Source organism: Zeus faber (assembly GCF_960531495.2).
Source record: "Zeus faber genome assembly, chromosome: 9".
NCBI classification, from domain to species: domain Eukaryota; kingdom Metazoa; phylum Chordata; class Actinopteri; order Zeiformes; family Zeidae; genus Zeus; species Zeus faber.
This window is the reverse complement of record NC_137197.1, coordinates 5,683,962-5,704,133: the sequence shown is the minus strand read 5'-3', so window position 1 is coordinate 5,704,133 and position 20,172 is coordinate 5,683,962. Positions and strand designations below refer to the sequence as shown.

Here is a 20,172-nt window from a genome sequence, read left to right as displayed (position 1 = left end):
CCTTGTTGCAGCAGTTCTTCAAGTTTTGTGAATCTTTCAAAAATGTGTAATGTGAGCTTGTAGAAGAAATTCTTCTACGTGATCGGTGAGGTAAATCTGCCCGCTACAGGAAAACAAAAACTTAGAATATTAAAGATATTTGTTCTGGAGAATAAAGAGAAAGATTCAGTACTGCTCCAAAGCAGTGTTCTGACCAGTCTGAGGCTATTTCTGATGAAGAGGGCTTTATACCAAAGAGAGGTTGTGGGCCGTTGGTCAGAATTCATTTACAAGACTGTGCCCCTCAACTGTCCACCGGGTGTTACCTTCCAACAGTGAATTCACAGGTACTTGAAAAGTTTGGTGGCGGACGCAGATTACAATCCTTTACAATGATCCTTCAAGCTCCCCTGGGGTTATTCTTCATCTCCATACAAGGTAAAGAGGACGAAATGTGATCTGGTTCTTCAATGTTAGAATTGACATTGAAGAGAGAAAGGACAGCTCTCTTTATATAAAAATGGGGGGGGGGGGGCTCCTGGAAACACAGAGGTAATGTTTTAAAGCTCCCCTCAACAGGAAGCGGCTGTAGTCCCTAGTCAAATATTTGATTATATGCATTTTCTCACAGAGCTCCATTAAATACATTTATTAAAACCAGTTCATGTGTTGCTCTCTTAATCATTTATTGTCTTGGAACAATAAAGTCTTACTTTTGGACTTGATAAGTAAACTTGAGGAGCGGGGGAGGGTGGACACAGGGGGCAGTGCGGGCCGTCTACTGATCTGCAGGTTGCCGGTTTGCTCCCCGGCTCATCCTGCTGGCGTGCAGAAGTGTCTTTGAGCAATACACCTAACCCCCTAATTGCTCCTGGTGGCTGCGTCCGTCAGTGCATGGATAACTGTAAGTCGGACAAAAGCGTCTGATAAATGCCGATGCAAGAAGAAAAAAAACAAATTCAGCTTTAGGTGGCCCTCAAACCCTGGCACCAGAATGTGTCTTGGGTGATCCGATCCCAAGCTCTGAATTTGGGTGACACTGCCCATGGCCACTCTAATTAAAAAAGACTCTGCCGTTCCTTTTGAAAGCTTTGCTTAACTTTGTTAATTTACGGCTGGTTCTACTCTACTGACAAGGGCACTAGGTCAAAGCGGCTTTGCATTGAAGTCTCTCTGTTGAATGGTATTGATGATATTTTGAACCCTCAACCTATAGAGGCAGAACTTTGCACAATATAGAATGGAGTGCATAATTGCAGGTAATGTTTAATGGATAATGTGCAGCCAGCCGGCCATTGTTATCTCAAATGAACCCCAACAGTGTCAGGGCACTGTCCAGGGGGTTAAGGGGGCTGTTCATTTTCACGAAAGCCCAATAGTCTGAAAAATGTCGGGTTAGAGGTAGTTTGAGTTTACAGATGGTTAGGTTTAAGGGTTGCAGGTGGCCAGGGTGTCGTCCATGTCCAATGGGACCTGGGGTTTCGGAATAACGGGCCGTGGGAACCATGGCAGGGGTGAATAGGTCAACAGGAAATAGGTTAGTCATTATGCCCATACCATGCCTTTACTGTTGGTGAAATGTGAAACTGGACATCATGTGCATTCATCTCTTCCAGTCCTCCATTGTAGTTTCTATGTACCGCCACAACATGGCACCGATAGACAGCGGCGTGACAGGACCACGTTTCTTTCCATCCGGCTCTCAGCTGCCATCGTAAGTATCGAAGGCCTAATCGATAGATTATACAAGGGAATAATACCAATTGATGTATATTTTCACTAAGAAGAATGCATCTATTGGTGATGATTATTGAGAGTGTTACTTTTAAATGTCATTATCGCGTTTTAATATAAATCCCATTGTGCTCAATTATAAATTCATTTATTGATTTTTGTTGTTGGTTTTTTGCGTAAATTCCATTAAAATCCATTGCGCCTCCTATGAAAACTACAACTCCCATCGAGGCGTGCAGTTCACCGGAAGTCCGACGCCTTCGTATAAATACACTTCCGCATCCTCAGTGGGTCCTTTCCTGTCTGCGGCCTATTGGAAGATGGCGGTGCAAATCTCCAAGAAGAGGAAGGTTAGCGGCGCGTTATGTCAAAATTCCCTCTCCGAGAGACACGTTTTCGTGAAATGGTGCCGCTTCGGGTTGGGTCGAGGTTTTCTGGCTCCGCTTTGTCGGTCGCCGCTGCATTATGACCACCGGCCGCGGGAGGATTGTTGTAGATGCCGCGACGCTTGTCTCTCGCCGCCTCGCTAACATGGCTGTGGCTGGCGGCCAGTGGCGGAGGGTGAAACGCTCTCGCCATGTCCGGCTCGCGGCTCATCTTAGTTAGCTTTCGCCGTCATGGCGTTCGCAAGACGCCCCTCGCAATATCCCGTAAAAAAATAAAGTCCGGTGGGGTAATAGTGGACGAACGCCGCTAGACTCACGCCACCGGCGCGTTCAGTTGCAGCACCGGCCTGTGGAGGAGTTCTTTAGCCATCCTGTCAAAGGCTGTTTACGTTGCACAGCACAGCTGCCAGGGGGATATGGCCAACTAGTCACCCAGCACAGTGATACCTGCTCCAGCCTTGAGGACCCAAAGTACTGCCATCTATATAGACCCGAGAGACCATGTGTGCTAGCCGCGGGATAAAGTTCAATGCTGTGGCAGGGGCTCACTGGCCACATTGGGTATGTTCTGCACAGGCTGGATAAATATGTATTCAATGAGGGATAGCAATGGATGGGTAGGTCTAAGTTATTAAGATGCTATTACTTTATTGTCTAAAGTTGTACGCTATTACCGTCATGATTTGTGTCCAGTGCCAGACTGACAAAGGGGAGGAACTCGCTGATGGAGCCTTAACATAACCCAGCCTTACCCCTTTCCTGTGACTAATTTCACATTTCCGTTCTAGTTTGTCTCAGACGGTATCTTCAAGGCCGAGCTGAACGAGTTTTTGACTCGTGAGCTTGCCGAGGATGGCTATTCCGGTGTGGAGGTGCGCGTGACCCCGACCAGGACAGAGATCATCATCCTGGCCACAAGGTAAGAGAAAGAGTTCGGTATCACAGGGGTTCGTGCTACACTATGCAATGCGTTCCCAGATGAATGGTCCGTGTGGCCTAAAGATGGGTTTGCATTTATCTGTATCACCCTTGGGAGTTTTGTGACGATCTATGCAGCCCTGCAGACATTTAACAAACCATTAACCTTCAGCGTAAAAATCAAACAGACGTTTGTGTTATTGGTCTATTGTAAAGATTTATCAGCTTTGGTAAAGGTTTTGGGCCTTGTGATCCGTGTGTACTTTTCTAGGATTTTTTTGGTGATGCATTGACTATGATCCTAAATACCCCCCTGTGTGGTGTTGCCTTTCCACTAAGATGAGGAAGGGAAGGACATAAGAATATATTAACTGTTGAATTTTATTCCCAGGACCCAGAATGTTCTGGGAGAGAAGGGCCGCCGCATCAGAGAGCTGACAGCAGTCGTCCAGAAGAGGTTTGGCTTCCCTGAGGGCAGTGTGGAAGTAAGTCTCCCATAAGCATGTTCTTGATAATTGTTGTCCTACATTGTCTTGTTCTTCAAATGGTGAACCCGGAACTTCTTGGTCAAAAAAAAGCAATGGATCGCCAGACATTGTTGAAAGCTCAGCCACCAATACATTATGTAGGGCATTACCCCACAGTTATCCCTCCAGATTGGTGAAGCCCACTCTAATTTTAACAATGTAGATTTCAGTGACAAGATGGTTGAGTGTCGCACTATATTCACATTTTTATTTAATTTTGCGCTGACAGTTAAGTACCATTAATGTTGTGGTTGTATTGTCCAACTGAATTGTGTCCAAAAAAAAAAATCAGTGTCCATACTGTGGGACACAAAATCGGTACTGAAACTAAAACAAATTAGAGTGTAGTGCTGTTTTGAAGCTCGCAGTACCCTCCCTTCAGTGATGATACGATGACGAGTCGGAATCGGGGCTATCTGGTTCTGGGTGTTTCTGGGTCAGACCCACGTTCTGTGGTTCTGTCCCAGTGCCTCAGAGCAAAGGGCCCTTTCAGTTGAAGACATTGAGGCATTTGTCTGAGAAGGGTTGTCAGGAAACGGCCATATAATGTTCTCAAGGGTTTAAAAAAAATAATAGAAAAGATTTGCTGGGGTTTGTCTCGTTCAAACTGTAGTAGAGTCAGTACTCTGGCAGCAAGTGTCCAAAAGTGACTACTCAATCCAATAATGGCATCTGAACATTATGTCTAACGGTGTTGACATAATCCAATATCATTAAAAATAAACAAATCCCTCTGTCGATAATTTTATATTTTGGGATGATCATTGGTGCTTTTGTAATACACAAGCAAAATATGCCATTTTATGTCGGTATTATGGCCAAGCCGATAGAAGCATTGATGGAATCAGAATAGATCTGTCGATGAAGTTCTGAAATGTCTTTACTGTAATGCTGTCTTATATGGGTGAACGATTTGGGGAAAATAATCTCATTGTGATTTTTTTTTTTTTTTTTTTAGGCCAATATTGCGAATTACCATACACTTACCCCCTTATGGATTATTCACTTAACACAAGCAATAAATTATTCTATTGTATGACCCAACACAAAATGGAGGGCAGGTATGGAGAAACTGTCCCCATTACCCAGGGTTTCGTTCCATAGGCACTTGTTTTGTTCTATTGAACTTAAAATCAAAATGGGGGTTTTGCGATTTGAAAATTGCGTTCGGTTAAATTGCAATGTCGGTTTGAATTACATTAATCGTTTAGCCCTACTTAAGACAATATTTAGTGATGTCTTCTGCAAACCCAAGTCCTAGACAACATCGAGTTGCATGCTATGATATATCAAAAAATATATATCCATGTCTATCCATATATAGATAGATAGATAGATAGATAGATAGATAGATAGATAGATATAGAGATATCTCTCAAGTGATCCAACTGTCTTCTGTCAACCAGTTTTTGCCTCTGGTGTAACGGTCACTGGATGCTTGAATAAACTAAACGTGTTTCTTGTTCCTCTAGCTGTACGCTGAGAAGGTGGCCACCCGCGGTCTGTGCGCCATCGCTCAGGCTGAGTCCCTGCGTTACAAGCTGCTTGGAGGGCTGGCTGTGCGTAGGTAGGCACCACACACACAGACACACACATGGGCAATACAGGTTTGTAGTCTTTAACTATCTGCAATTGAAAAGGAAGTGTACTTAATGCAGTTGTTCTGTCTACTATCCTGGTATACTGATCACTGGAGTTGATTGATAAGAACAATTAAGAGCTTGTTCTATTCAAGGGAAATTCACTCCTTTCTTACACACTCTTCAAATTGGTTTGTAGAGTTTAAAAGAACAATTGTTTATACTGACTACAGCCTAAGTATATATATATTTTTCTAGCGATTTTTGTAGTTTGCTACCTTTTTAAGTCTCTTGTACCTGTAAAGGGAAATAACAGCATGAATTGAATATACATTGGGTTCTTTAAGTATAGTAAAATAGTGATCCGCTATCAAGAATAACTTTGATAACCTACTGAAACACACTGGATCGTTCTAATTGCCTTGATGTGCGGCAGCTGAGTCGTGTTATATTCACATTGTTATTTTTTTTTATTTTTTCCGCACTGACTATAAAGTACTGTTGTTGATCTGGTTGTAGTGTCCAACTGAACGAGTGAAATTTAATTTTCAGTATCCATACTGTGGGACACAATCTGTAGTTATAACTGAAACTAATTGGGGTGTAGCTCAGTTTGAAGCTCGTGGCGCCCTCCCTTCAGTGATGATACGATGACGAGTCGGAATCGGGGCTATCTGGTTCTGGGTGTTTCTGGGTCAGCCCCACGTTCTGTGGTTCTGTCCCAGTGCCTCAGAGCAAAGGGCCCTTTCAGTTGAAGACATTGAGGCATTTGTCTGAGAAGGGTTGTCAGAAAACGGCCATATAATGTTCTCAAAGGTTTAAAAAAAAAAACTTGCTCGGGGGTGTGTCCAGGTCAGACTGTAGTAGTCAGTACTCTAGCAGCAAGTGTGCAAAAATGACTACTCTGTACTCAATCCAATAATAATGCCATGTGAACATTATGTCTAATGGTACTGACAAAATACAATATCATTATTAATAAATGAATTAATCCTTCTGGTGATAATTGGATATTTTGGGATGATCATTGGTGCTTTCGTGAGATACTTACACAACCAATATGCCGATGCGCAGCGGCTTTTCCTATTATTGGAATGAATCAATTAAAAAATTCCTGATACCCCTTGACTTCAAATAATCAGGAAAAAAAGGTTTATGTTAATAAAACACTAAACTTACACTTTAAGTTACACAAGGTTGTAGAGAATGGTACATGAAGAAGAAGAAAAAAAGATAGTGCAAAAATAGGATGCGATGCATGTTCGGGAGAGTAAGTGGTGGGCAATATTTAATTTTATCAATACAGTTATGAAAATATAATTTGTTTTGGAAAATCCTAACCATAACGTGTCAAATTCTGAAAAATATCGCTCACCCCCCACTGAAATATCATTCTTAACACTGGCCCTGTCCCCCCGCAGGGCTTGCTACGGTGTGCTCAGGTTCATCATGGAGAGCGGAGCCAAAGGCTGCGAGGTGGTGGTTTCCGGTAAGCTGAGGGGTCAGAGGGCCAAGTCCATGAAGTTTGTGGACGGACTGATGATCCACAGTGGAGACCCTGTCAACTACTACGTCGACACAGCCGTTCGCCACGTACTGCTCAGGCAGGGTGAGTCGCACGCCACCCGCCCGGTTGGATTCATAAGGGCCAGATGTCTGTGTGCTGCCATCGGCTCTCGTGCGTGCATGAAAATGCTAATGCTTGTGCTGTTCACTTCATTGTTTTGAAATGTATTTTCCAAATAGTTAAATGCTGTGTTTGAATGCAGAATTCACAGGGTAAAAAAAACAAACAAATGGGGGCGAGGCTTTAGGTAAACTCTAATATTATACGCTTCTGGCGCCTTAATAAATGTTTTAGGCTTGTCCATGCTGAATCCATACCCTTCAGTGATGATACGATGACGAGTCGGAACGGGGCCGTCTGGTTCTGAGGGTTTCTGGTTCAGGGCCACGTTCTGTGGTTCTGCCCCAGTCCCTCAGAGCACGGGGTCTTTTTCGCTTGAAGACATAGAGGCATTTGTCTGAGAAAGGTTGGAGTCATTTGGAAATGCTTGTATCAATTTGGAACAGGTATAATAAATAAACTGTGGAATAGATAGTTCTCATATCCAAATTTTAATTCTAAATAATCACTAATAGCACCAATTTTGATTGTTAGGCACTAGAGCTTGGTATCAAATCAGTGCTGTTGTGCATCAAATATTAAGAGCTCTTCAGCATCAAAAATAGAACTAAAAGGTTTGTACAAATTGGTCTTTAAACAATTGAAGGCCCACGTTTTTCATTGAAATTTGACGTTCTGTATTACCAGAATCTAAAATAAAATTGGTATTATAGTACCAGTATCAAAGGCAAGGCGTCGATAGCAGCCATATTAGTTGTGCTTGCACTGGATTGTTCATTAACCTAAAGGGTCAGCATTGCCAGGAAGCAAATATTTCATGTCTCATCGGTTAAAAAGCCGGGGGTTTATTTCTTTGTGCCCTCAGGCGTGTTGGGCATCAAGGTGAAGATCATGCTGCCCTGGGATCCCAGCGGTAAGATTGGTCCCAAGAAGCCCCTGCCGGACCACGTCAGCATCGTTGAGCCCAAGGAAGAGCCCCTGCCCACCACACCCATATCTGAGCAGAAGGGCGCCAAGCCTGAGGTGCCAGTCATGCCCCAGGGAGCCCCTGCTCCCACTGCATGAGAAGGGTGAGACGGGTCAACTTACGAGAGTCAGGGGTGTTTGCCGCACCTCAAAATGCCTTTCATTTAGTTTCACAATTGAGGCCTTTTTAAAGTCGTTAAATAGTCTTAAAGTTTGAGGCCTTAATTTCAACACTGTCTGGATTTATTCATATTTATTTTAGTCAAAATGTGAGACCCTGATTGTGCTGCGACTATTTGAGACGGGTTTGTAATCTGTTGTCAAACCCAAGAAGAGGGCGGTTGCTCTATCAATGACACCCCAAATTACCACAGGGTCCCTGCACTGAGAGGGACAACTCCGGTACTTCTCAGGATATTTTAAATTCATGCGGTATTGAAATTAAAGTAAGTTAGCTGAGCACTGAGCTGGGGTGTGAGTCAAGACTCTTTGAGCGGCGTTGACTTCGCCTGAAGAAGCCTTTACACAAGTCAAAAATGGACAAGCCTCCAAGCAAGGGAGACTGAGCCCTCCCTGCAAACACATATGCAGAGAATCTTCCTGTGAACTGGGATCATCTGAACAGCTGGTGCGTGCTCACCATTCTGTTGACATACCCTGTGTTTACTCAGGGTGCAGCTGGTGTTGAGTGAGAATTGTCCTCCCTTCAGTGATGATACGATGACGAGTCGGAACGGGGCCGTCCGGTTCTGGGGGTTTCTGGGTCGGGGCCACGTTCTGTGGTTCTGCCTCGGTCCCTCAGAGCACGGGGTCTTTTTCGCTTGAAGACATAGAGGCATTTGTCTGAGAAAGGAGGAAAATTTGGAGAAACACCAGCTGAAGCCCATCTGCAAATGATTACTACAAAAAAACCTTAAAGTGGCTTTACCAAAACGAAGTTGCAATGTTCAAAAGAGTCCACTTGGTCTCACGACTTTGTTTTCTGGTGAAGGTACCACAGTGTTTTGTGGCGTAACTAAATATGATATACTGTCCTGCTCCACACAGATAGTACACAAGCTAATAGGTTGAGATGTTTTTCCTCTTCATTTACCATACAAATGTGCTTCAGGTATCTCCTGCTATCACTAACTGTACTAACAGTGTGTTCCTTTGCAGGTGCTCATCATTTCACCAGATGGAAGCACGACCCAAGCAAGATATTTGTGTATAAAAAAAACAATAAAATCTGGAAATACACCAATGTTTTGTTGTCGTTCTGTCATGTAGTGCAGCTTTGTGCAGTGATTGTCTTGGGTTTTGATTAAACGTATTTAAATGCAAACTGCGTTATTGGGTGACGTTTGCATGTTAATGCTGTACGACTCAAAGGAGATAATGCTGTTTTAAGTGGTCAATAAGTACATGTTTTAAATGGCAGAACCTTTGGGAGCTTTATTTCCTACATAACCTCCATCTTGGCTTAAAATATTTTATGAGAACAACAGACGGTTAAACATACACACAATAGCCGACAGCGTTGTCCTGTAACTAGAATCAACAGTTGACAAGTTACATTGAGCATGTTTGGTGGAAGCGCAGCGGTGCGCTTGATGTGTCATGTGACTCCAGGTAACCAGGAAGTGTTAGGCCACGTCCCCCCTCCCACTGCACCTGCCCTGCTGCTACACCTCATCAGCACTCACTTCAGGTGAACCTCCGATAAGATGAGTCTGCCCGACTACAAGTCCCCCGGAAAACAGTCCACTCCAGCGGCTCTGGTGAGTTTGAAGTTTGATTGTCTAAACTCCTGGACAGAGTAGAACGTGCTCATGGGACTGGATGTGTTGGATTATTGCCTTAGGTGTGTGCATGTGTGTTTAAGAAGTGCTGTTTTCCTCAGGTGTCTGGTTTCACAAGAACGAGGAAATGGTAATCCACCCATAGAGCCTTAAAGTTGTAGTACCTTGACGCTCTTAATGTAGGGCTGCAGTGAGTAGAAGTTGGCGAGCCTGTATTTCTCTAAGTTAACTTGTCCTGGTTTTGAAAATGAGATTAGATCTTTGAAAAACTGCTCCTGCTCCTGGGCCTCAGCGCTCAGTGGTGGAAGAAGTACTCGGTCAAATAATACAAACACTCTGGACACATTAAGTCCAGTGAAAGAGAAAGCACAACGTTGACTTTAGTACTTTTGAGCAAAAAAAAATGTGTGTGAGCATTTGCCCTTTACAATGAATGAAAGTATTTTTCATGTTTCGTGTCCTGATATAAGTCTATGATAAGGAATAATTTCCTACTGTATTATTATTTTTTCTAAATTCTTTTGCAGATGATGCTCATGCAGATCCTGATTATTAAAAAAAAAAAAAAAAAAAAAAAAGACACATCCCTATTCCTTACTCTACTATGTGCCTCCACTATTGGGATGCACTGTTGTGTAGGTGTACCAATTAAGGCAGATCTGATATCAGCACACGGATACAATGTTTATTATATTTTTTATTTCCACAACTAACGGAATAACTTGGTTTCAGAAATAAGCGCCGTTAAAACTTAAACCGGGGCGTTCCGGCGGTGAGCAGCCATCCTGACTTTAATGACCGTCTGGGCTGGTGGAGAACGCGCTCTTATCATTCTGAGCAAACTAATACAGTGGCAGCTCGACTTACGACTGTAATTGGTTCTATAAGAACGGTCGTATGTCGAAGCAATTTTTCCCATATACACCACGCTCCTATTTCTCTATGATTTCCTTAGTTTCAATGGGAGTCATTGCCTTTTTTCTTTGTCCCATCATCCTTCTTCTTAGGACTCATCATGAAGGGTGAAAATAAACAACATACACAGCACAAACGCAGTAAATATGAAAAAAATATCGATAAGCCACGAACTACGTGCACACACAATGTAGGTGGCCTGCTGACTGGCTGCTGACTGGCCGCCGACGCGCCAACTGCAAATTTCCACGGTCGTATCTTGGAGCAGTCAGTCGCAAGTCGATACAAACTTTGGCAACTATTGCTGCTGGTATCTTGGATTAGTCATAAGTGGATGCAGTCGTAAGTCGAGGTACAACTGTACAACGCAACGTGAAGGACGCCACGCCGACGCCCCGGGCGAAGGGCCCGACGCGGTTTGTCTAAAATGTACCGAGAGGACAGTCCCAATGAACCTGCCACGTAGGCCCTGATGCTCAGTGTTCCGGAGTCGTACGCCATAAAGACTGAGGCTCACAGGGAAGGGTTGTGTTTCATGTATTGTTTGAGTTTTTGAATTAACATAGGATTAGATTATCAGCATTATCTCCATCTCTGGTGTTATTAACATCTCCAGAGGTGGGGAAAGAACAATCATCTACTGAAAGGTATTCGTGCGCCTCTTTTATTTTACAAGGTGTTATTCTATCAAAAAAAAAAAAGGGGCCAATCCAAGGCACTATTCATATAATAAAAAATCTTAAATCCAGGGCTGGGCCATGATTGAACAGATAAAATCGTGCCAGCCTGTTCCGGTCACACGCCGCCTTGGTAACAATGAAAGCAGTTCACATCACATAGTACCACGCCTGTTGACAGGCAGTCAGCTGGTGAGGTCAGGCAATTTCCAGGCAAAGCCGTCACCGTTAACCTGTCGCCACCAGAGGGCGGTGTTCACGCCTGTGAACGAACGCACGCGTCGCGTCAACAAGTGCAAACTGTGCATGATGTAGAAACCAGATCAGTCTGTAGGACGTAAACCACGTCTGCAGTGGACGGGAGCCTATGGATCCGACGGCTCTCTTTTTGGTTGAGTGTTCTCCGTCCATCCCCCTCCCCTGGAGGTCGAGGGCCTTTACCGATCGCTGTTAAAAAAATGTTCAGCCATCGCATAATCAAAACCACTTGTTTTGACAGCGGCCGTTCAGTGCGTCCCCCATCAGGCTTTTTCTAATTGAGATGCGGGTGTGGCACGTGGGTATGTCCTGGCTCGTCCGGGGCCCCGGACGACCTCTACCTTCTCCCTAAATATTTGGAAGCTTTTATTGATTTTTTGTATATATGTATAAAAAAAACCCAATAAAAAAAAAAAAAAAAATATATATATATATATATATATATATATATATATATATATATATATATATATATATATATATATATATATATATATATAAATAAAAAAACAACTTACCAATAGAAAGTGCAAGCCATCAAAGTTACTACCAGAAGTTCGGTCAATGGTTGGTTGGGTGGACGGGCCTGGAGGAGGCTGTTTTCTGGCCTGTTCGGGAAATACTCTGAAGTAACATTTTTTTTTTTTTGTTGTGGCTGTAATTTTAATTTGGAACTGTGCTTATCTAGCGCTGGTCAGGTGGACAAACGGCAACAACTAGGAAGTTGGGAGCCCTGTTGTAAATGACGTGCTGTTCTGTATTGTCACACGCTGATGCTCTCTCTCTCTCTCTCTCTCTCTCTCTCTCTCTCTCATCTGCTCCCTGGTGGAGGACGACCTGTGCTTCCAGTCTGTTTTTAACGTGTAGGACTCTGTTAGTGAACCAAGTGTGTTTGTTGTATTGTCTGTAACTGTGAACTAGAGAAAATGTTAGAATAAAGATGCTTTAAAAATCAAAAAAATCTCTCTCTCTCTCTCTCTGACAGGCGAGTGTTGCTCTTCACCACTCGCCCTTGGTGCAGCTCAACGTGGGGGGCCAGGTGTTCAGCACGTGCCTGAGCACGCTGAGGAGGCACCCGGACTCCAGGCTGGCCGAGCTGTTCAGCGGTCAACCCAAGCTCTGCACGGACGCGGAGGGGCGCTACTTCATCGACCGGGACGGGACGCACTTCGGCGCGGTGCTGGAGTTCCTGCGGACCGAGCGCCTGCCCACGGAGAACCTCCAGGAGGTGGGGGGAACATGAAATAAAGTGGTAGTCGCACGCATCACCCCTCGACTTAAGCACACCCTGGAGGGGCTCTTGAGCAAGGCACATAGCAGCCACAGGGGTGAAGTTGAGGTGTGCAGCAGTGGAGAGCACAATGGGATTGCCTGTCCATAAGTCAACCCTCTAGAATATGAAAATATCACCCACAAATGACATTTTCCTATTTTGTTGTGTACATCCAATATGACATATTATTTAATATCATTTTTACTTATTAAGCTTTTTTATGCAAATTGTTTGTAGAAATGCACCAATGCACCTCACCATGACAAATTCCTTGTATTTGAAAGTTTTCTCGGCAGAATAAACTCATTCTGATCCTGATTTACACATTTCATACAAATTGCGACTACAGGCTGCCTGCTTCGGGGCTTTATCCAAGATTTAGCTGGGAAAAAAAGGTCCCAATCGTGTGTGTGTGTGTGTGTGTGTGTGTGTGTGTGTGTGTGTGTGTGTGTGTGTGTGTGTGTGTGTGTGTGTGTGTGTGTGTGTGTGTGTGTGTGTGTGTGTGTGTGTGTGTGCGCGTACAGGTCTGCAGGGAAGCGGTCCACTACGACATCAAGCCTCTGGTCAAGCAGCTGGAGGAGACTCCTCAGTGTTTTGGGGAGTCCGTGGGACGGCAGCAGTTCCTCTCCAGAGTCCCACACTACAAGGAGAACATAGAGGTGAGGGCCACACGGGGGAGGGAGCGGCCGCCCGCCTTCCGTCAAGGGCGCAAACAAATACAATTCCACACTTAGTGATGTGAAGAAGGGGGATGGTTGTCGTGCCGTCGGCCCGGCACGGCGTCAAATTCGGATCCGAAATGAAGATGTGTAGATTGTTACTGCTTTGCGCTGGGTTCAAACACAGTGTGGCTTCCAGTCGGTGATCGTCAGAAGAATCAAACAAGCTTTCCCAGTGGAAAATGGTAATAACATCCCGTACCAGGTGTTTCTAACGAAACGACCAGGAATCCAATCCTTCCGTTCTCGAATGGCCGCATATCATGCAAATTGCGAGGGTTTGTGGGAGTCAGGTGACATCCACTAAAATGTCTAAACCACTTCCTGGTGGGATGCATTGATCTATCCTGTCTTAAGATGCTTCTGGAGCTGGGCAAAAAAAAACCAACCTTCTAGTGAACTCCACTACGCACGCCCACACAAAATGATCCTCAAATGTTGTAAACGTCCCAGGTGCTGATCCGCATCGCCCGAGCCGAGGCCATCGCCACCCGACATTCCACCATCCTGATCTGCGTGCTGCGGACGGAGGAGGACCTCGGTTTCTACGACAACGCCATCAACAGCCTGGAGGCGGACACCGAGTCGGCGGTGACCTTCGGCCCATGGAAGGCGGCGCTGTCCGTCAGGGACCTGCTGGACTGTATCCAGATGGACATAGAGAACCAGGGCTACCGGGTCTCCATCCAGCCCCACAGCACGGACAAGGGCTTCCTCTTCAAGAGCTACGACTACTTCTACAAAGTGATATTCACTTGGTGGTAACATGAGGGAGAACAGTGTTTAAACTTTTTTTTTTTTTCTTTCTTTTCAAAGTAAGAAACACACACTTCACTGGTGTTTTTATATTATTTGAAACCCGGGGCATAAAATTCTACAAACCTCGACTGAAATGCTGTCAAGGGGCCAGGAGTCCACTCTTACGGTGTTCACGGTTGTTTTTGTTCTTTTGAGGGGTGATCTGGTCTGGTGAAAACTCTGGCATACTGCTCAAAACACGAACAGCAGGGTGTGTTCGGCATGGGGGGGGGGGGGGGGGGGGGTTTGGAGGGGGAAAACCCTTGTCTATTTTTTTTTTAGTTTTCACTGCAACGTAAAATATTTGTCAGGATTCGTATGGCGGTTCTCAAACATAAGCTAAGCCAAAGGGGTCGAGGTGTTCGTTACATTAAAAAATAGACAAAGACACAACTTGCCGAAGTAACCCAGAAAATGTAAACTTGGACTACTTCTTACTGTAGGTCAACCTTTTATGTGGACATTGACAATATAGTACATCATTTGATCAATACTCTTAACAATAAATTACCTTCACGTGGAACATATGGTCCTTTGTGGTCCCTTATTGTAGTTAATTTCTTTTTATTATTAATAATAAAAAATATAACCATGTAAGCTGACATTTGCAATACATGCAATCTTGCAAATCATAAGGTGTGTGTGTGCGCGCATGAAATCCCATTAAATCATACAGTCTGGTTATGTGTTACCCGCTGTTGATGCTCAAACTGGTAATAAATAACATTTTGGCTTTGACGCGAGCAGGTTTGATTTTTCTATTGAGAAGCATCTCCCAATGTGTGACTTCCTGAAGCAGCAGCAGCCACTAGATGACGCAACCAAGTACACCTGTCACATGAATTAACCCCCTCAATGTCCTTAACGATGCTACCACAAAAGTAAAACAATGTTATAATTTAGACTGAACATTTTGCACATTCCTGCACAAACTGTACAGCTTTATTTAAAAAAACAAAAACAGCATTACGTGACATATTCTTATGTTTTACTTATTGTTTTACATTTATGTTTAATGTATGCACCGAACACCAAGACAACTTCCTTGTTGGTGTAAACTTACTTGGCAATAAAGACAATTGTGATTCTAATCTATGTCTATAATCTTGATGGGGACGTTGTTCAGAGCATTTGATTTCAGTTCAAGTGCAGTTTTTCTTTGGGTCCTCGCCGTTTTTGCTGCAAAGCCAATACTTTCTTCTACTTCAGAGAAATATTTGGTGCATGCTTTAACCACAAAATATACTTCCTCTCAAAGCCACACCTCCCCCATAACACCAACATTACAAGGTGACATTTAAGTATTTTAAAGATATTTTAGGACAAAAGCTGTAACAGGAAATGGTTCTTTATGTAGAAATGTCCTTTTATCCGGTCTATCTTTTTTAGAAATATTGTTTTATTCATCGGGTAATTTTACTCAATGGGTGGAAATTGGTACTGATTATTTAACATAACTTAATATTATCTAACGAAGTGCCAAGTGCCCTTGGATTAACTATATATATATATATATATTTCTGTAATTCATTAAAAACAAGGTTCTGGAGCGCTCAGAAGTGCAGAAATGATGGGTGATGAAGGCGCAGGTTGGTTATGCTGAGCATCAAGTAAAATATATATTTTTTGTTATAACACTGCCTCAAACCTTTTGAGTTGCTCAACTGTAGGTAACCAGTTGGTGTAGGCCGACAGTACTTAGGTTCTTTAACACCATATTGATTGCACCCCAGTAACACATTTGTCAAGAAGTCATGATTGCTTTAGATTCTCACCAACAACACAAAAGAATAAACATTAGTAAACATTGAATTAATGGACTAAGGATGAAGGACAATACAATGATTAAAAAAAAATAAAAATACACATTTAAATTAAATGGAATCATCCTGAATTGAATTATTATTTGTGACAGGCAATAGGTCACGTTTGTGGTACAAGGCATTCGCTGGAAAGCAGTGAGCGACGCCCTAAGATGAGAAAGACCAAACCCTGCAGGGTGTCTTCAGTGCAGTGCGACATGTGACCACAGTCCATTCCTGGAACACACACACCATGATGCCTGCGAGTCGTCCGGTGAAATTACTGGCCCTCTTCACTCTCCTTCAAGGTAAAATGTTTATATTTACGTTCGTTCATTTAGCATTAACGCTTTTGTCCAAATCGACTTTCATGAGAGACTAGGAACAATTAATCCAAGCATACGTCAACCATTGGAGCAACCTCGAACTTAAGTGAACGAGCGCCTGCTTCTAAATTCAACCAGATACAAGTGTTTTTGGGATGTTAGTGCAATAAGAAGTAAAACTAGTCAACGTCACCGATTCAAACGTTAGGGCATTATGTCACTACAACAACGAAAAATGAGTCAACATCAACAAAAACAAGAATAGTCCCGGCTAAAGGACCGGGTATGCAGGTGCTCCTGAAACAGCAGGGTCATCAGGGTGTCGCTGCAGAGCGTAGCGAGCCGGGGAGCTCCTTCCACACAGGAGCCCGGATTGAGGAACCATTCCACGCAGCGGAGGCACCACCGGCCGCCGCCCATTTGCAGACCTCAGAGAGCGGGTTTGGGGTTTGGGGCGCGTGGCCCGGTGTGGGACGCAACGTGCGTGGGCGCCGACCCAGCGGCTGCCCTGGAGGCCGGCGGGATTTCAACTTGATGCGGGCAGCTACGGGGAGCCAGTGGAGAGGGATGGAGAGCAAGCTTATCATCCACTTTTCCACCGCAGCATGTTATTATATTCAGCTGCGCACAAAATTTTTATTTTTATTTGATATGCATCAGGCCAGCGACCCCATTTTTTATATTTTGTACCCGATCTGAGAAGATTTTTATTGCTAGGTATGATTGTGTCTAGTTAGGAAGATATGTTTACCTAGGATTAAAATAATCATTATTGTACATTATGCGATGGTACAAACTTATTGGAAATGAAATAATGGTGAAGTTTAAATATGAATCATTTTGCTGGGGACCCCTTGGGACCTCTTGTCAGCCCCCTGGGGGGTCCCTGCATCCCATGTTGAGCACCACAGTCTGAGTATTGTATATTATATACGAGTATAGATTAATATTAGCGCTAATAATGAACACACCAGAAACAATGGAACTCGTCCTTAAATATGTGTCCTACAATAAGGGCTCCTTTCTGTCTCAGAATCTTCATTTTCTATCCACTAAATTCTTAATTGGACTGTCTTATGTAGTGTATTTAAAAAAATGTAATAAAATTTGTATGTCAACAAAAAAATCAATAACTAGTTTGGTGGAAGGCAACTGTAACTGTGTCTGATGTATAAAGTCTCAGTGGGCGACCAAGTCTATTTCAAACACACAAATGTATATTGGTTACCATAGAAGGCTTTTTTTTACAGTCAAAACAACCTTGGTTTTAAAATCCAAAAGTTATTCTTGGTTTTCCATATATCAGTGTATTTGACAGAATTAAAAGCCCAAGGCTGCCCGTTCTGATATAGAATGCCTGTGTGCAGGTCTGGAGGCTTCGATGGGCGCTATATTTATCTATGCCAACATGGAGGAGGAAGTGAGCCTGCCCTGCACCAAGGTGTTGCACCCAAACTGCTCCTCCACCTCCTGGAGTTTCTGCCGGAACAACTGCCTGACCTACAGCCTGCAGGTCAGCGGGGGGTCGGTCCAGGGCGGAACGGGACGCTCGGAGCGCCTGTCCGCCGGCGCGTCCTGCTCCCTCCGCGTCAGGGACCTGAGGGCCGAGGACGCCGGCATCTACTTCTGCGAACAGCATCTCACCGCACAGGAGGACGGAGGCCGAGCGAGCGGGAAAAGTGCCAATGTCTACCTGTCCGTCCTGACCGTCTCCTCGAGCACGCTGGTGGGTGATCTGAGGGCCGGCGGGACCCTCGCCGTCAGCTGCGTCCTGCACTCCTACTACGACCCCTGGAACTGCAAATACTACAACCAAAACCAGTCGTTCAGCCTCAGCTGGGTGATGGCGGACGGCTCCCAACTGCTGAACAACCCCAGGTTGGTTGGTTACAAATAAGTTTAAGTTTAACGTGGTACACAATACATAATAACACAACATAATACAATTTTTAAAAAGCCTTGTCCTATAATGCTTTTGTAACTGTTACTGCTACATACAGTTGTAACTGTGGTAACTGTGGTAACTGGTATTTTATACTTTTAGTTAACTAAAAGTCACTGCTTATGGAAGATTGGTTTTCGATCCCACCTTGATGCATATCTGATGTTTAAACAGAAGGGGAAAAAAAAGAAAAGGCCTGACCACAACGACAAACAAGCACATTTTAGTATTTATAGAGCTTATAGAGCTTACTGTGCGTAATCACCGGGTGTCATGACATTTCACTGCATATATGTATGACTGTATATATATGTGACAAATAATCTCTTGAACTTGAACTTGACGGCCTGATCTACTGTGTCCAGGTGTGAGATCACACGCGTCTCTCCTTGTAACGTCACTCTGACCGTGCTCCTCCACAAGGAGGACGACGCCCGGAGGTGGAGGTGTCAGGTGAACAGCAAAACCGGCGACAAGGTGGAGAGCTTCCTTGATGTGACCTCCAGCTTCCTGGTCCACAGTCCCCTCTCCCCTGCCCAGAGTCCGGTCCCCTCCCTGGGAGGACCTGAGAAGAGCCACATCCCCGTCAGCCGCATCATGCTGTGTGCGGCGCTGCCCCTCACGACCATCACTGTGGCCCTCATGACCTGGAGGAGGGACCGCGGGAGGAAGAGGAGTGACACCGACGGCACTGAACTCCGAGAAGTTGACTGAATTGGTATAGGGCTCGGGAAGCTGACGTCACATTGCTGGAGCAAGCCGCCATATTTGGGGGATGACTCGCTCTGACCGTGAATGTCGGTCCATCTTGTCTGAAACCTCGACCCTTCTTTTTCTCCCTTCCTTTCTCCATTTCCGTACATTTGGTATAGTTTAGCTATTTCTCTATGCAATTGAATGGAAGCAATCCTCCAAAAATGGTGACCGGAGCCCATAGCAACCGTCAACCTTCCCAAGCCCTATAATTACTAATGCATTCATAACAGATTGACACACAATATTTGATAAACAATCATTGATAATGTGGATGTTAGAAGTGGAACATCCAGGTCCAGAAAGTATAATTCCACTCTGGTACTTTGAGCCAACCATGTGGATTTGCCTTTTATCATAACCCAGAGGATCAACTACATGGTGAGATCAGCTGATCAGTGCATGGCTGGAGCAAAAACATGGAAACAGGCCTTTTACTTTTCAAACTTGAAATTTTCCTTTAGCCTCTCACTGACCAAGCAGGCTGAGGCATTGATTCCAATAGTCTGTGAAGTTCAGAAATTCACATGTTTTTACTGTAATGCAATGCAGCCTCAAAGACAATAATTAGCTATATTACAATATTACGATAATTTAATCCCAATATCCAGTCTCACATCACTACATATACAGAGTGTGTATATATATATATATATATATATATATATATATGGTATAGGTTTATGAGAGTTGTATGCTCACATATAAAGTTTTCTCATTCTCACCATTGCATCAAATAGAGGCTAAATTGTAGAATAACATTTTTAACTGCAGTAGAGGCTTTGAATTTTTAAACATGTAAAGTCTTAAATCAAGTAAATTGTTATATCTCAGGCTATCTTTGATAAACAATGGAGAAATTAAGAAAAGTTTGGCCCATAACTGTACGTTTTTGTTTTTTTAAACCTATGTAACTGTGCTTACATCTTAATAATGAAATAAAAAAAACTTACAGCCTTTGCATCGATCCAGTGATTCCAATACTGTCATAATTAATGCATATATATATGAATCTTTTTTATTATTATTTTTTTTTAATAAATAGATAGAGATAAATTAATAATCATATTTATACTTATTGATAGACGTCTTTATGTGCTGAATAAAGGTAACGTTGACGGGACTGATGCTGTTATTATCCAAGAGCTTCTTTCGACAATGTTGCGCTGTTGGAATTACGAACCGCATTTTATGTACGGACGCCCAAGAGG

General features: G+C 43.7%; 2 protein-coding genes across 2 annotated transcripts; both read left to right on the top strand.

Moving 5' to 3' along the window:
• The first annotated feature begins 1,983 nt into the window (after positions 1 to 1,983).
• rps3 (ribosomal protein S3) lies at positions 1,984 to 8,956 on the top strand. Its single transcript, XM_080007496.1, has 7 exons — positions 1,984 to 2,063; positions 2,888 to 3,018; positions 3,409 to 3,502; positions 5,017 to 5,111; positions 6,546 to 6,733; positions 7,617 to 7,821; positions 8,876 to 8,956. Exons 1-6 carry the CDS (start codon positions 2,034 to 2,036, stop codon positions 7,814 to 7,816), a joined length of 738 nt encoding a protein of 245 aa, XP_079863622.1. The 5' UTR covers positions 1,984 to 2,033; the 3' UTR covers positions 7,817 to 7,821; positions 8,876 to 8,956.
• A 467-nt stretch (positions 8,957 to 9,423) lies between these two features.
• kctd14 (potassium channel tetramerization domain containing 14) lies at positions 9,424 to 14,105 on the top strand (the record flags this gene model as incomplete). The annotated part of the gene is made up of 4 exons (XM_080007437.1): positions 9,424 to 9,477; positions 12,334 to 12,576; positions 13,146 to 13,280; positions 13,794 to 14,105. 4 exons carry the CDS (start codon positions 9,424 to 9,426, stop codon positions 14,103 to 14,105), a joined length of 744 nt encoding a protein of 247 aa, XP_079863563.1.
• Positions 14,106 to 20,172: the final 6,067 nt, after the last annotated feature.

Coding starts and splice junctions, on each gene's coding strand:
- rps3 (XM_080007496.1), top strand. CDS start 2,034: ATGGCGGTGCAAATCTCCAAGAAGAGGAAG. Junction 3,019..3,408: donor ATCATCATCCTGGCCACAAG/GTAAGAGAAAGA, acceptor TTTTATTCCCAG/GACCCAGAATGTTCTGGGAG. Junction 3,503..5,016: donor TCCCTGAGGGCAGTGTGGAA/GTAAGTCTCCCA, acceptor TTGTTCCTCTAG/CTGTACGCTGAGAAGGTGGC.